This window comes from Panthera onca, chromosome B1 (assembly GCF_046562875.1).
Source record: "Panthera onca isolate mPanOnc1 chromosome B1, mPanOnc1 haplotype 2, whole genome shotgun sequence".
Taxonomy (NCBI): Eukaryota; Metazoa; Chordata; class Mammalia; order Carnivora; family Felidae; genus Panthera; species Panthera onca.
The window spans coordinates 204046482-204059370 of NC_138342.1; the positions used below are offsets into that span (position 1 = coordinate 204046482).

Genomic DNA, 12889 nt, shown 5'->3' on the forward strand with positions numbered 1-12889 from the left:
CCAAAGGTTTCTTTTCAGGATATCCCCCCCCCCCAACATGTTTCCTAAGAGTAATACAAACCACCTCATTTACAACCTCCAGATGCCAAATCTGTGAGAAATCACACAACACACAATCTCCCACGGCAAGACACCCATCCTTTGTTTTCTCATTGAGACCCTCAAGGCTTTAAGAACAGAACACCTGGCCAGTTCCTAGCCTGGCTGCAGTAACGCCCGGACAGCAGACTGACCACAAACACGTTCTGTGCCTGCCAGTCCCGGAGGTCTTTCTTAGTAAGTACAACCAACAAAATAAACCACTTTGAAACTCAGATATTCAACTTTAAAACACAACCAGTTTCCCTTAAAAGCCTAAGACAACAATCATCTAAATATATTTACTTTGTCAAAGAGAAACAGATCTCCGAGCTTAGGCTGTAACTCACCGCAAAACTGAACAATCCAGTTTTTCGCTTGTTTCAGTCAACATACAATCTTGCACTGAAACAACAGCTAAAAACACAAGGTGTCTAAATTATGCAATCATATTTCTCAAATTTTCCACTGAGAGAACACCCGTCAGCTCATATCAGAAGAACAAAATATATTTACCTGTATTCCTGTCTGGTAAGATACAGCAATGCTTCTGCAGAATGCCAGGCAAAACCTGTTTCAAAACACACAAATAAGATACATCTGGTTATCACTCAGGTGGAGAAAGGTGTCTCATTAACTGTAGCAGTGTTTCTCTAATAAGGTCGCTCCGTGTCGCACAGGGTCATCACGCCCAGAACGATCTAACAAATTAAACAATTCAGAAAAATTTTGATGACACACATTTTTCATCAACAAGGTTAATCAGGTAGGTGTGCTGATTATATATGCTGTTCCAGAATGGTAATGCAGTTCTATTTCATGGATGCCCCTAATGGGTCCTGAGAGGATCTTGAAAGCTGCACTCAAGGGACTCCTACAATGAGGCAAATGGGCCCACCAATTTTTGTGATGGCTTTTAAAATATTAGATGCAATTAGAGCCTGAAAGTGGAGAAGCATACAGCGGCAGTATACAGAGCCTGTCTTGTGGGATCCAGGCACAGATGCTTTCATCTAGGATGAGTCACAAAGAGGAATGTGGGAGAAAAGGCTCTATTTACATTCATGGTTTGGTCGTAAATGATGAAGGAAATATCTTATTTGATAAGTGAAGGGAAGGTGAAAATAACAGAAAATAGCTTTCTCCCCAGAAAACAGCAGCGTGAGGCGACGGCAAGGCACAGACTGAAAGAAGCTGCACCGAAGAGACCACGTGGGGATTTACGATTCGGTGTTCTAACTCAATCACAGTAAAAGCTAGACTTCCATCCTGAGTTTTCCACCGATGAAGCTGCAACCATTCCTCAACCCTCTGTGATTACACCCATCCAAGACTCTCAGCCCAGAAGCAGGCATTACTTATCTCGGAGCAATTACTTAGTGAAGAGAGAGGGAGAGGCAGGGAGGGAGGGAGAGGGAGGGAGGGAGGGAGGGAGAAGCAGGGCGGGTGGTGGGGGGGGGAGAGTTAGGCAGAGAGGGAGGGGGGAGAGGCAGGGAGAGGGAGGAGGGAGAGGAAGGAAGAGGGAGGGGGGAGAGGGAGGGGGAAAGGCAGGGAGAGGGAGGGGGAAGGCAGGGAGGGAGGAGAGGCAGGGAAGGAGGAGAGGCAGGGAGGGGGGAGAGAGAGGGAGAGGGAGGAGGGAGAGGGAGAAGAGGGAGAGGCAGGGATGGGGGAGAGGGAGGGTGAGGGGGGAGAGGCAGGGAGAGAGGGAAGAGGGGAGAGGCAGGGAGAGGGAGGGGGAGAGGGAGGGGGGAGAAGGGGGAAAGGCAGGGAGAGGGAGGGGGGAAGGCAGGGAGGGAGGAGAGGCAGGGAGAGAGGAAGAGGGGAGAGGAAGAGGGGAGAGGAAGAGGGGAGAGGAAGAGGGGAGAGGAAGAGGGGAGAGGAAGAGGGGAGAGGAAGAGGGGAGAGGAAGAGGGGAGAGGCAGGGGGAGGCAGGGGGCACCGAGCCCAGGGTCTGCCCTTGATCGACTTGCGATCCAGTCAAGCGCACAGCCTGTTGTAATAGGTGGAACTAACGGTCACAGAAGCTTCGCTCTGAAAGAGCATCGGCCTTCTCTTCCATGCTGCCTGCCATCCCTCCACACCAGGGAAGGAATAATTCACGCCCAAGTATCATCAGCTGCAGACAAAATGGTATTCCCAATTTCCAAGTCTAAACAAACCTAAGAGACACCCCAAGTCTGTGGTTCTAGGCAGTGCAGGAACCAGTGGGAAAGACCGCAGTGGTGACAAGGGCTGCCTCAGAATCCGTGATTCCCGCCTGGGGTGGGGTTGGGGGGCCGCACGCTCCACAGGGACTGTCCACAGGTAGGAAGACCCCCTTCCAGGCCCCGATATGCCAGGGCAATCACACCCCACTGGGGTCCATCCTGTGGCATCTGTGTCAGGGAAGAAAGACCTCGAGAGCCACACAGATGTCCACAAACACACGTCAGCTTATTAGACGGGTGATTCTAAAAGCAAGCCACAGGAACTCCCATGCATAGCACCCACACACACAACTAAGCCTCAACAGGCCTCTGCACCCGACCCCGCGATTCTCCCCATTCCAGCCCCCACCCTAGACGCTGCCCCACGCGGCCACCAACTGGCATGGCCACTTGCTCATTCCAGGGTCCCACAGAGGCAGCGCTCAGCCCACCCTGGCCACCGCAGTCTCTGTGAACAAGCCGTGTGGCTCTTCTCACGTGACCCCAAGCAAGAGAACATATGGGTCCAGAGAAATCACAAGCAGCCATAGAATCCACTTGTGACTTTGCTGAGGGCAGACCATTTGAGTTCAAAAATAGCACCCATCCCTAATCTCGACAAGCTCCTCCTCGCTATGGCCACAGGTGAGACACCGGTGCTCGTTCCCGGCAGGCGCCACAGCCTCACGTCTCTTCCTCGCCACCAGCTGGGGCTGGGCCAGGGACCCACAGTAGCCTCGCTCCCTCCCTCAAGCCTCCCCAGGAAACAGCAGAAGGGAATGAAATCACCCTGCCTGACCAACGGCACTAGTAAAGGCTCAAAGCCACTAACCTGCCCGTTGCAGGAGAGCATTTACTGCGGAGAATACCTGGGGGACACCGTGCTCTGCACCCCACAGAACACATCCATGGGCACCTGCCCACGTAATCACGAGCATGACACCCACAGCACGTGCTCTCGGAAACCGCTGCTGCCTACGTCCTCTGCGTCCTGTGTCCAGAGTCTTCCAACTGACAATCCATTCCCCGAATGTCAAGTTCAAGCTTTCGCTCCTCCCTGCATCCTGACTCCTGGCGGGGCCAACCTGAGCAGGGTTTACCTAAGGCGTCAGGTCAAGAGAGCCAGAGCCTCAGATCCGGTGCTGCTGACCCAATACGGCGCTGACTGGCCACACGGGCGAAGTTAAGTGAAAATACGTGAAGTCAATTAAAATTCGAAATTCTGGTCCTCGGTTGCACTGTCCACATTTCAAGTGCGAGCGTGGCTGTGGCCGCCGTATTGAATGGCGCAGACCTCAGATATGTGCGTCATCTTTCAGAAGAAAACAAGGTCTGGAGGCAACATCCTGTGTCAACTACATTCAAATTTAAAAATAAAATTTCTCAGGGGTGCTGTTTCGTCCTCGCCCCTTCTCCCTCCATCCAGGCAGAAGCCTCTCCATCCCCGTGTGGTCACGAGAAGCTGGATGTGGACTCAACGAGCCACGTGAGCTGGAGGCCCTCACAGCCTTACTTCCTACGGCCCAGGTAACGAGCTAGTGCCCTTTACATCTGCAAACTAACACCGAGCAGCGCAACGTGCTCCACGGGGCACGTGAGCCTCAGACACGTTCTGCAGCGCGGGGAGCACGGGGTACACCAAGCTGCTCAGGCCCCTCTTCCCGGCCGATAACTGTTAGCCAAGAGCTGCAGGCAGGTCCCGACAAGAAGCCGTGTCCGTGGCTCTCACGAAATGAGACAGCCAGGCTTCCGTGTCACAGCCAGGACCACGGATCTGCACACGGATTTACACGTGGTCCCCGCTTCCCATCCAGGACCACGGATCTGCACACAGATCTGCACACGGCCCCCACGTCACTGCCAGGCCCGCGGAGCTGCACATGTCTGACAGGCTTTCTCTCCTATGCCTCCCTCCCAAGGGGAGCTGAGCAGCAGTGACCAGCTTAGGCACCTGCTGCAAGGCACACGGCCACACAGAGGCTGGCCCCCGGCCCCACGCTTGCCCTGGGGCCCGGCATACCTCCCGTGTGCTCAGTCGAGCCCCGTGCCCGTGGCGGCCCCTCGCAGCAGCTGGCCGGGGAGGCGGCTGCCCCACACGCACCATGCCCGTCAGCTCGCATCTCCAAAGAAAACACGTTCAGGGCGGCTGTGGGGATGAAGGGAGTTTGCACGCACTCCCACACTGGAGGGCGGACTGGAAGAGGGGGTTCACAGACGGAGACGTCCCTATTCCTAGTGATACAGGCCACTGTTACACCCTCAGGGCACAGGCACGTGCACAGGGCAAGCCTCCGCCACCAGCAGCCTCGACGGTCACATGTGAGTGGGGCAGGGGTGCGTCATCACACTCTGCCTGCATCAGCGTGATGCAGGGGGCTGTAAGCACAGCCCCCCCCCCCACCCCACCAGCCCTGCACTCACCCATGTTTCCGGGCTGGAGGAGGAGCTCGGGAGGCCTGTGCACACGCAGCACCCGCCATCCGCGATGCTATGCCGAGCTCCTGGAATGAGTGCAGGCAGATGGTATGTAGGGGGTGCCCACCACACCGCGAGGAGGGGCAAGGGCACTTTGGGAGGCAGTGGCCACGTTCACGGCCTTGACTGTGGGGATGGTGTGTGTCCACATCCCAACGCCTCAAACTGGAGTTTTCGTGTATCAATTATACCACAACAAAGCTCTGGAAAAGATTTTGTTCCCAATCTTCAATAAATCTCTCCTATGCCTTTAAACACACAGGTGCACGGACACACCCAGAATCTACACTTCTACTGAGCTCCCAAGCGACACTGATGCTCCCTGGACAGGAAACACACTCGGCGAACTGAACCAGCCCAGCATGCAGCTTATGCTGCGTAAACACAGCAACACGTTCAATTAACCCGTCCCTTCGACACACACAGACATGACTTTAAGTCGGAAGAGCGGCTGAGATAAAAACTCACACACAAGAACCGAGTGTCTGAGCACGTACGGAAAGGATTTCAACAGGTGCCTGACAGATAAGGAGCAGAAACGGGCGTCTGGCGGGGGGGCTCAGTCGGTTAAGCATCTGACTCGTGATCTCAGCTCACATCAAGATCTCACAGTTTGTGGGTTCGAGCCCTGCACTGGGCTCCATGCTGACAGCTCAGATTCTTGGGATTCTCTCTCTCCCTCTCTCTCAAAATTAACAAATAAACTTTAAAAAAAAAAGATAAGGAGCAGAAGGAGGAGAGCCATAAATCTAGGGTCTGACTGTCCAAGAGTTCTCGGCAAGGACTCAGCACCAGAAGTTTGGGGCTCAGAAGCACATTGTGTCTCCAGGGAGGGCACAAGCAGCCACGCCGGAGTGTGTCGTGCCCAGGCCCCCCTCCCACACCCAGAGACATGAACCAGAGGGAGCAAAAAGCACACGGGTGCTGGGGAGCGATCCCGGGGCTGCACAGAAGCGAGACACAAAGCTGGCACGCCCAACGGTTCTGCCTCCCACCTGCTTCACCTTCTTCCAGAAGGAGAACCCTGGCCTGTCACCTGCCCCACCCCCGTCCTCCCCAAGCAGGAGACCAGAATATTCTCCTCTGAAAAATGAAAAAGGCCAAGAGAAAATACCTATTAACGTAGGCTTTCCAATTAAAACTGGCTTGCCACCAGATCTGTGTGGAAAATTCCACCAGCCAATAAGCCCCATTTACTCACCAAAAACCAACTCCACATAAATGTTTAATGTCTTGCACTTAATGAAAATTCACAGCTGAGGATTATCATGCATTTAAAGAAACCCCCCACTCTGACAGTGACTAAGAAAAACAAAATCAGAGGAAACAGAAGCATTACCAAAACGAGAGAACATTTTAAGATAATGATAATTAACATTGCAGAAAGAAGGAGGAGAGATTTTGTCCGTGACCCAAGGACAGGATGCTATTCTTATAAAAGGGAAATCTACAGAACAAGAAACAGCTTTTGGAAATTTAAAAAGAAAACAAAAATGAATATAAAATTAAAAAATAGTTGAAAAAAACAAATTCAAGGAAGTCTCCCAGAAGGTTTAGAGAAAAATTATATAAAGAGGGGAAAAAAGGAGAGAACAGAGGTTATGTGGCCATCCCGGGGGCACACCATTCTGGCCAGTGGGAGGTCCAGAGTGAAAGGCCACGAAACAATACACAGCATCACACAGACGGTCATGATCCACAGGTCTGAACGACGTAATTTCGGACTCAACAGGCCCACTGAGCTCCTGGCACAGCCAGCACAACGTGATGAGCCTAAGATTCACCATCATGAAAATCCAGAACAAACAGTCCCAAAGTCAACCAAAATACTAAATACTGGAAGCTAGAATATGCAGAAACGGCGTTTTAGAAATTCCAAGGGAGAAACAGAAGACAGCATGAGACAAGCAAGGCATAAAATGGGTCACTTTCTAAAATGACCCCACAAGATCTGTGGCAGGAGCAGACAGAGAGCCCAAGAGGCCACCCCCCCACCCCCGGGGAGGCTAGGGCCACACTCAGGTGGAGGGTCCCCACGTGACACCCGGCCATGGCCCCAGGGAAGGAGGGAGTGCGGAGGACGGATGCAGGCTGAACACACAGGAAAGAAAGATAAAAATGTTAAGACAGTAAAGAATAAGGCAATTAACAAACAATAAAAGACGTTACCAAAAAAAGAGGTGTGATCCTATAAACTGAATGTGATCGAAGTACTGACCATCGATTTACCCAAAAATCAGGACAGAAGGGACACTGAGCACAGGGGGAGGGGCCGGAGAGGCCCCATCTTCCACACACGCCAGCGGGGCACTCGGAGGGGACAGGGGTCTCCAGGCAGCAGGACAGGGCGGGGCCGCTCTTCACACACCTCCTAAAACCACTTCACTTTTTATAGTGTGTACATGTAGGATTCACATGATAATTAAAATTAACTCACATAAAATAACGTACGGCCAGTCTGCACAATGATTTTTACAATTATAGGAGAGCAGTATTAAATTGTCCTGAAGGATGTTTATTCGTTTAATGTTTATTTATTTTGAGAGAGAGAGAAAGAGAGAGAATAAGTGGGGGCGGGGCAGAGAGAGGGAGAGAGAGAATCCTAAGCAGGCTCCACACCGTCAGCACAGAGCCCAACCTGGGGCTCAAACTCACAAACCGTAAGAGCATGCATGACCTGAGCCGAAATCAAGAGTTGGACGCTCAACCAACTGAGCCACCCAAGCGCCTGCCCCTGTCCTTAAGGGCATTCAAAATGACAAAAATGACCAAAATACCTATTTGGAATTAAAGTGCTTCCACACATTTTTATAGCTTTGTCATTATAAGTCAGACACACCTGAACTCAGTCGTTACCTCATACAAAACCCACATCCAGCAAACCCGGATAAGGCAAACGCTAGGAGCAAGAACAAAACAGGAGCACGGTCTGGCCCAATCCAGAGTCACTTCATGATAAAATGTTTACGAAGGGCTGTAAGAGAAGGCTTACGAAGGCTATAAGCACTCAGGTCAAGTGCTTCTATTTAAACACAGTAATCACGGCAGCATGGTATCAGTGAAAGAACGGACGACAGACCAGTGGAACATAAGCACAGACAACTCATCTCTGGCAAAGGGACCCCAGCAACACAGCGGAGCAGACGGGTGGTCTTCACAACAAAGGCGTCCACGCGCAAAATGACGAATGCACACACAGAACTTGCGGCCTTCACAAAAAACAGCGCGAAGTGGATCACAGGTTAAACGTGAAGGACGAAACTATAAATCCCCTAGTGCATAGCACAGAGAAAACCCTAGACGCACTTCCTCAGGGAGACGCCCTTTTAGGTACAACACCCCAGGCACGAGCCATGAAAGAAAGAATTAGTAAGCTGCACCTGATGAAAACTAAAATCTTCTGCTCTGTGAAAGGCACTGTCTAGAGAAGACACAAGTCACAGGCTGGGAGAAAATACCTGCATAAGACACACCTCATAAAGGACTACTATCCAAAATGTGCGCAGAACACCCAACGAGAAAACAGACAACTCAAGCCGTGGGCCAAAGACCTTGACTGACGGCAAAGAGGCACGTGAGAAGACATGCCACATCCCGTGTCATCAGGGAAACGCAAATTCAGACAAGGAGACGCCACCCACACCTGTGAGGACAGCCCAAACCCGGAGCACTGAGCACGCCGAGCGCTGGCGAACGAGGACGCGGAGCGACGGAAGCTGTCCCTCTCCCTCCGCAGGGGACGCAGGATGGCTGTTTCTAGGGGACAGGCGGTGGCTGTTTACACAGGATGCGGGATGGCTGTTTCTAGGGGACCCAGGGTGGCTGTTTCTAGGGGACGCAGGGTGGCTGTTTCTACAGGACGCAGGATGGCTGTTTCTAGGGGACAGGGGGTGGCTGTTTGTACAGGATGCAGGATGGCTGTTTCTAGGGGACCCAGGGTGGCTGTATCTAGGGGACCCGGGGTGGCTGTTTCTAGGGGACCCGGGGTGGCTGTTTCTAGGGGACGCAGGATGGCTGTTTCTAGGGGACAGGGGGTGGCTGTTTATACAGGACGCGGGATGGCTGTTTCTAGGGGACCCAGGGTGGCTGTATCTAGGGGACCCGGGGTGGCTGTTTCTAGGGGACCCGGGGTGGCTGTTTCTAGGGGACACAGGGTGGCTGTTTCTACAGGACGCAGGATGGCTGTTTCTAGGGGACCCAGGGTGGCTGTTTCTAGGGGACCCGCGGTGGCTGTTTCTAGGGGACGCAGGGTGGCTGTTTCTACAGGACGCAGGATGGCTGTTTCTAGGGGACGCAGGGTGGCTGTTTCTACAGGACGCAGGATGGCTGTTTCTAGGGGACAGGGGGTGGCTGTTTGTACAGGACGCAGGATGGCTGTTTCTAGGGGACAGGGGGTGGCTGTTTGTACAGGACACGGGATGGCTGTTTCTAGGGGACCCAGGGTGGCTGTTTCTAGGGGACCCGGGGCGGCTGTTTCTACGGGACACAGGATGGCTGTTTCTAGGGGACGCAGGATGGCTGTTTCTAGGAGACAGGGGGTGGCTGTTTGTACAGGACGCGGGATGGCTGTTTCTAGGGGACCCAGGGTGGCTGTTTCTAGGGGACCCGGGGTGGCTGTTTCTAGGGGATGCAGGGTGGCTGTTTCTACAGGACGCAGGATGGCTGTTTCTAGGGGACAGGGGGTGGCTGTTTGTACAGGACGCGGGATGGCTGTTTCTAGGGGACCCAGGGTGGCTGTTTCTAGGGGACCCAGGGTGGCTGTTTCTACAGGACGCAGGATGGCTGTTCCTAGGGGACAGGGGGTGGCTGTTTATACAGGACGCGGGATGGCTGTTTCTAGGGGACCCAGGGTGGCTGTTTCTAGGGGACCCGCGGTGGCTGTTTCTAGGGGACCCGGGGTGGCTGTTTCTAGGGGACGCAGGGTGGCTGTTTCTACAGGACGCAGGATGGCTGTTTCTAGGGGACGCAGGGTGGCTGTTTCTACAGGACGCAGGATGGCTGTTTCTAGGGGACCCAGGGTGGCTGTTTCTACAGGACACAGGATGGCTGTTTCTAGGGGACGCAGGGTGGCTGTTTCTACAGGACGCAGGATGGCTGTTTCTAGGGGACAGGGGGTGGCTGTTTGTACAGGACACGGGATGGCTGTTTCTAGGGGACCCAGGGTGGCTGTTTCTAGGGGACCCAGGGTGGCTGTTTCTAGGGGATGCAGGGTGGCTGTTTCTACAGGACGCAGGATGGCTGTTTCTAGGGGACAGGGGGTGGCTGTTTGTACAGGACGCGGGATGGCTGTTTCTAGGGGACCCAGGGTGGCTGTTTCTAGGGGACCCAGGGTGGCTGTTTCTACAGGACGCAGGATGGCTGTTCCTAGGGGACAGGGGGTGGCTGTTTATACAGGACGCGGGATGGCTGTTTCTAGGGGACCCAGGGTGGCTGTTTCTAGGGGACCCGGGGTGGCTGTTTCTAGGGGACGCAGGGTGGCTGTTTCTACAGGACGCAGGATGGCTGTTTCTAGGGGACAGGGGGTGGCTGTTTGTACAGGACACGGGATGGCTGTTTCTAGGGGACCCAGGGTGGCTGTTTCTAGGGGACCCAGGGTGGCTGTTTCTAGGGGACGCAGGGTGGCTGTTTCTACAGGACGCAGGATGGCTGTTTCTAGGGGACAGGGGGTGGCTGTTTGTACAGGACGCGGGATGGCTGTTTCTAGGGGACCCAGGGTGGCTGTTTCTAGGGGACCCAGGGTGGCTGTTTCTAGGGGATGCAGGGTGGCTGTTTCTACAGGACGCAGGATGGCTATTTCTAGGGGACAGGGGGTGGCTGTTTGTACAGGACACGGGATGGCTGTTTCTAGGGGACCCAGGGTGGCTGTTCCTAGGGGACCCAGGGTGGCTGTTTCTACAGGACACAGGATGGCTGTTTCTAGGGGATGCGGGGTGGCTGTTTCTTACAGAACTAACCACACTCTTGACGTACAATTCAGAAATCCTGCTCCTTGATATTTCCCAAAGCAGTTGAAAACTCACGTCCACGCAAATGCCTGTACGCAGAAGTTTACAGCAGCTTTATCATAATTGCCCAAACTCGGAAGCCCCTCAGCAGATGAATGGATAAAATGGTCCATCCAGACAATACAACATCGTTCAGCATGAAAAAGAGGTGAGCTATCCAACCATGAAAGCATGCAGGAACCTTAATGCGCATCGCTCAGGGAAAGAAGCCGATCTGGAAAGACTACTTCCTGTGTGATTCCAGCTCCAGGACGTCCTGGAAAAGGCAAAACTACGGACACAGTGAGAAGATGAGAGGCTGGCTGCCAGGGGTTGTGGGAGGAGGGAGGACGAACAGGTGGAGCACAGAGGGGCTCGGGGCAGTGAGACTAGGCTGGGTGACACCGTAAGGATGGACACAAGTCACCGCACATTTCCGCAAACCCACAGGATGCATGACACCAAGAGGGACCCCGGTGTAGACTGTGGACTCTGGGCGACGGCGACATCATTAGGTGTGACAGATGCACCGTCTGGTGAGGGTGCTGGGGGAGGGGAGGGTGGGAGAATGCTCATCGATGCTGGAAACTGGCTTGTATTTCACACAAAATGCAAGCACGTCCGGGGGACCGTAGGGACTTCACCACACAGTGAACATGAGCCTCCTGCAGGTGCCCCACCTGCCCGCTGAGGGCGTGGGGAGGGCAGGCTCTCTGGCTCTGTGCCCACGGCTGGGCCTCCTTGGACCCTCCCTCCCTCCACCAAGGGACTGTTCTGTCGGCAGAACGGCTGTCATCTGTCACACACAGGAGACCCGGGGTGACCGCACACCTCTCCTGGGAGGCGGGTGCATCTCTGCTGGTAGAAGCATTACCACAGAGCACGGGCCACACAGACAACAGCCCCCAGAGACACTGCACATGCAGGGTTCGTGCGTGCACATCATGCTGTGTACTGGAAAGATGGATGTCAACACAAGGATTAAAACTCAACCCGCCAGACGGAGTTAATAGCCCCTCTTCACGGCTGTGGTGTTCCAAACAACAAAACCGCACTGAACGTTCCTTACAAACCACAAAGCATCACCTCCGTGGCAACAGACACACGGCTCAGGGCGTCCGTACAAAGTGAGGTCAACGGTCCCCTCCTCTCGGTCGGGTGGCTGGGGCGACAGCTGAGAAACCCATGTGGGGGCTGCCCCTGCTGACCCACAGCAGCCCTCAAACCCCGTCCTGGGAGCTCATCCAGACGGGCCCTTGCAGGAAGGAGCCCGTCACGGTTCTGATGTGAATAAGCAAACCCCTTGACACCACTGGACATGACCACACGATGAGAACCTCAAAATAAAAAGCCGTTCTCAACGGTGTAGTGCAAGCCTCTCACTGAGGCCGAACAAGGTGCTGCCTGTGATTTCAGGGGGAAACAGGGAAAACCCCAAAGTCACCTCTCGCTGAAATGGCACTGGATGGGCAGAGGCCACACGACCAGACCCACGGGCGGGTCAAGTTCCACACGGCTGTCCTCACCGGTGATCCGCCCGATGTCGCCGCACTGGCACCTAACACCCTGGAGATGGAGAGGCCACGACTCCAAGCCCAACGTCACCCCCAAGTGAGGCAACGGGGGAACCACACTGCAGCTGGTGAGCTCCCCACCGCCGCCAGCTCAGGGGGCCTGCGGGGCGCCCAGCACATCCACAAACTGAGGGGCGATGTTCGAGGCCGAGAACCACGTACTGAGCGAGCTGTGTAGAGTGTTTCCAACGATAACAACCACTTCTGAGTGCACGACGTAGGCCACTGCCCAGCCTTACGAGAGCTGTTCTTTGAAACAGGCCAGCAGGGAGCCAGCCTCTGCACCCTCAGCAAACAGCCGGCTGAGAGGCACACGTCAGCACACCCCCCACGTTCGAGAACGAGACCAAGTAGAGCAACAGGCCTGCAGGACGGCTGTGGCCAGAAACGCCGTCTTCGCTCCTCGACGCCCTCAAACCCCTTCCTCCGGGCTGATCATGGCCGTCAGACTGCACGCACGGCCCACCGCGTGCCCCCCGGCTGGAGATGCCCACCCTGCTGGCTCCGTGCCGGCCACGGTTAACCTCGTGCGTCCCGAGGCGTCCTTGACCGGCCTCAGGGTGCCGAGACGAAACCCCGTTTCTGGGCACGT

At 54.5% G+C, this 12889-nt stretch overlaps 1 protein-coding gene across 5 annotated transcripts in view; it reads right to left on the minus strand.

Moving 5' to 3' along the window:
- DLGAP2 (DLG associated protein 2) overlaps positions 1 to 12889 on the minus strand; it is a 777915-nt gene that overhangs the window by 593449 nt on the left and 171577 nt on the right. For all 5 annotated transcript variants that reach the window (XM_078445206.2, XM_078445207.2, XM_078445203.2 and 2 more), the window contains one exon: positions 595 to 649. In XM_078445206.2, the coding sequence (XP_078301332.1) occupies positions 595 to 649 (55 nt within the window). The remainder of the gene's footprint in view (positions 1 to 594; positions 650 to 12889) is intronic.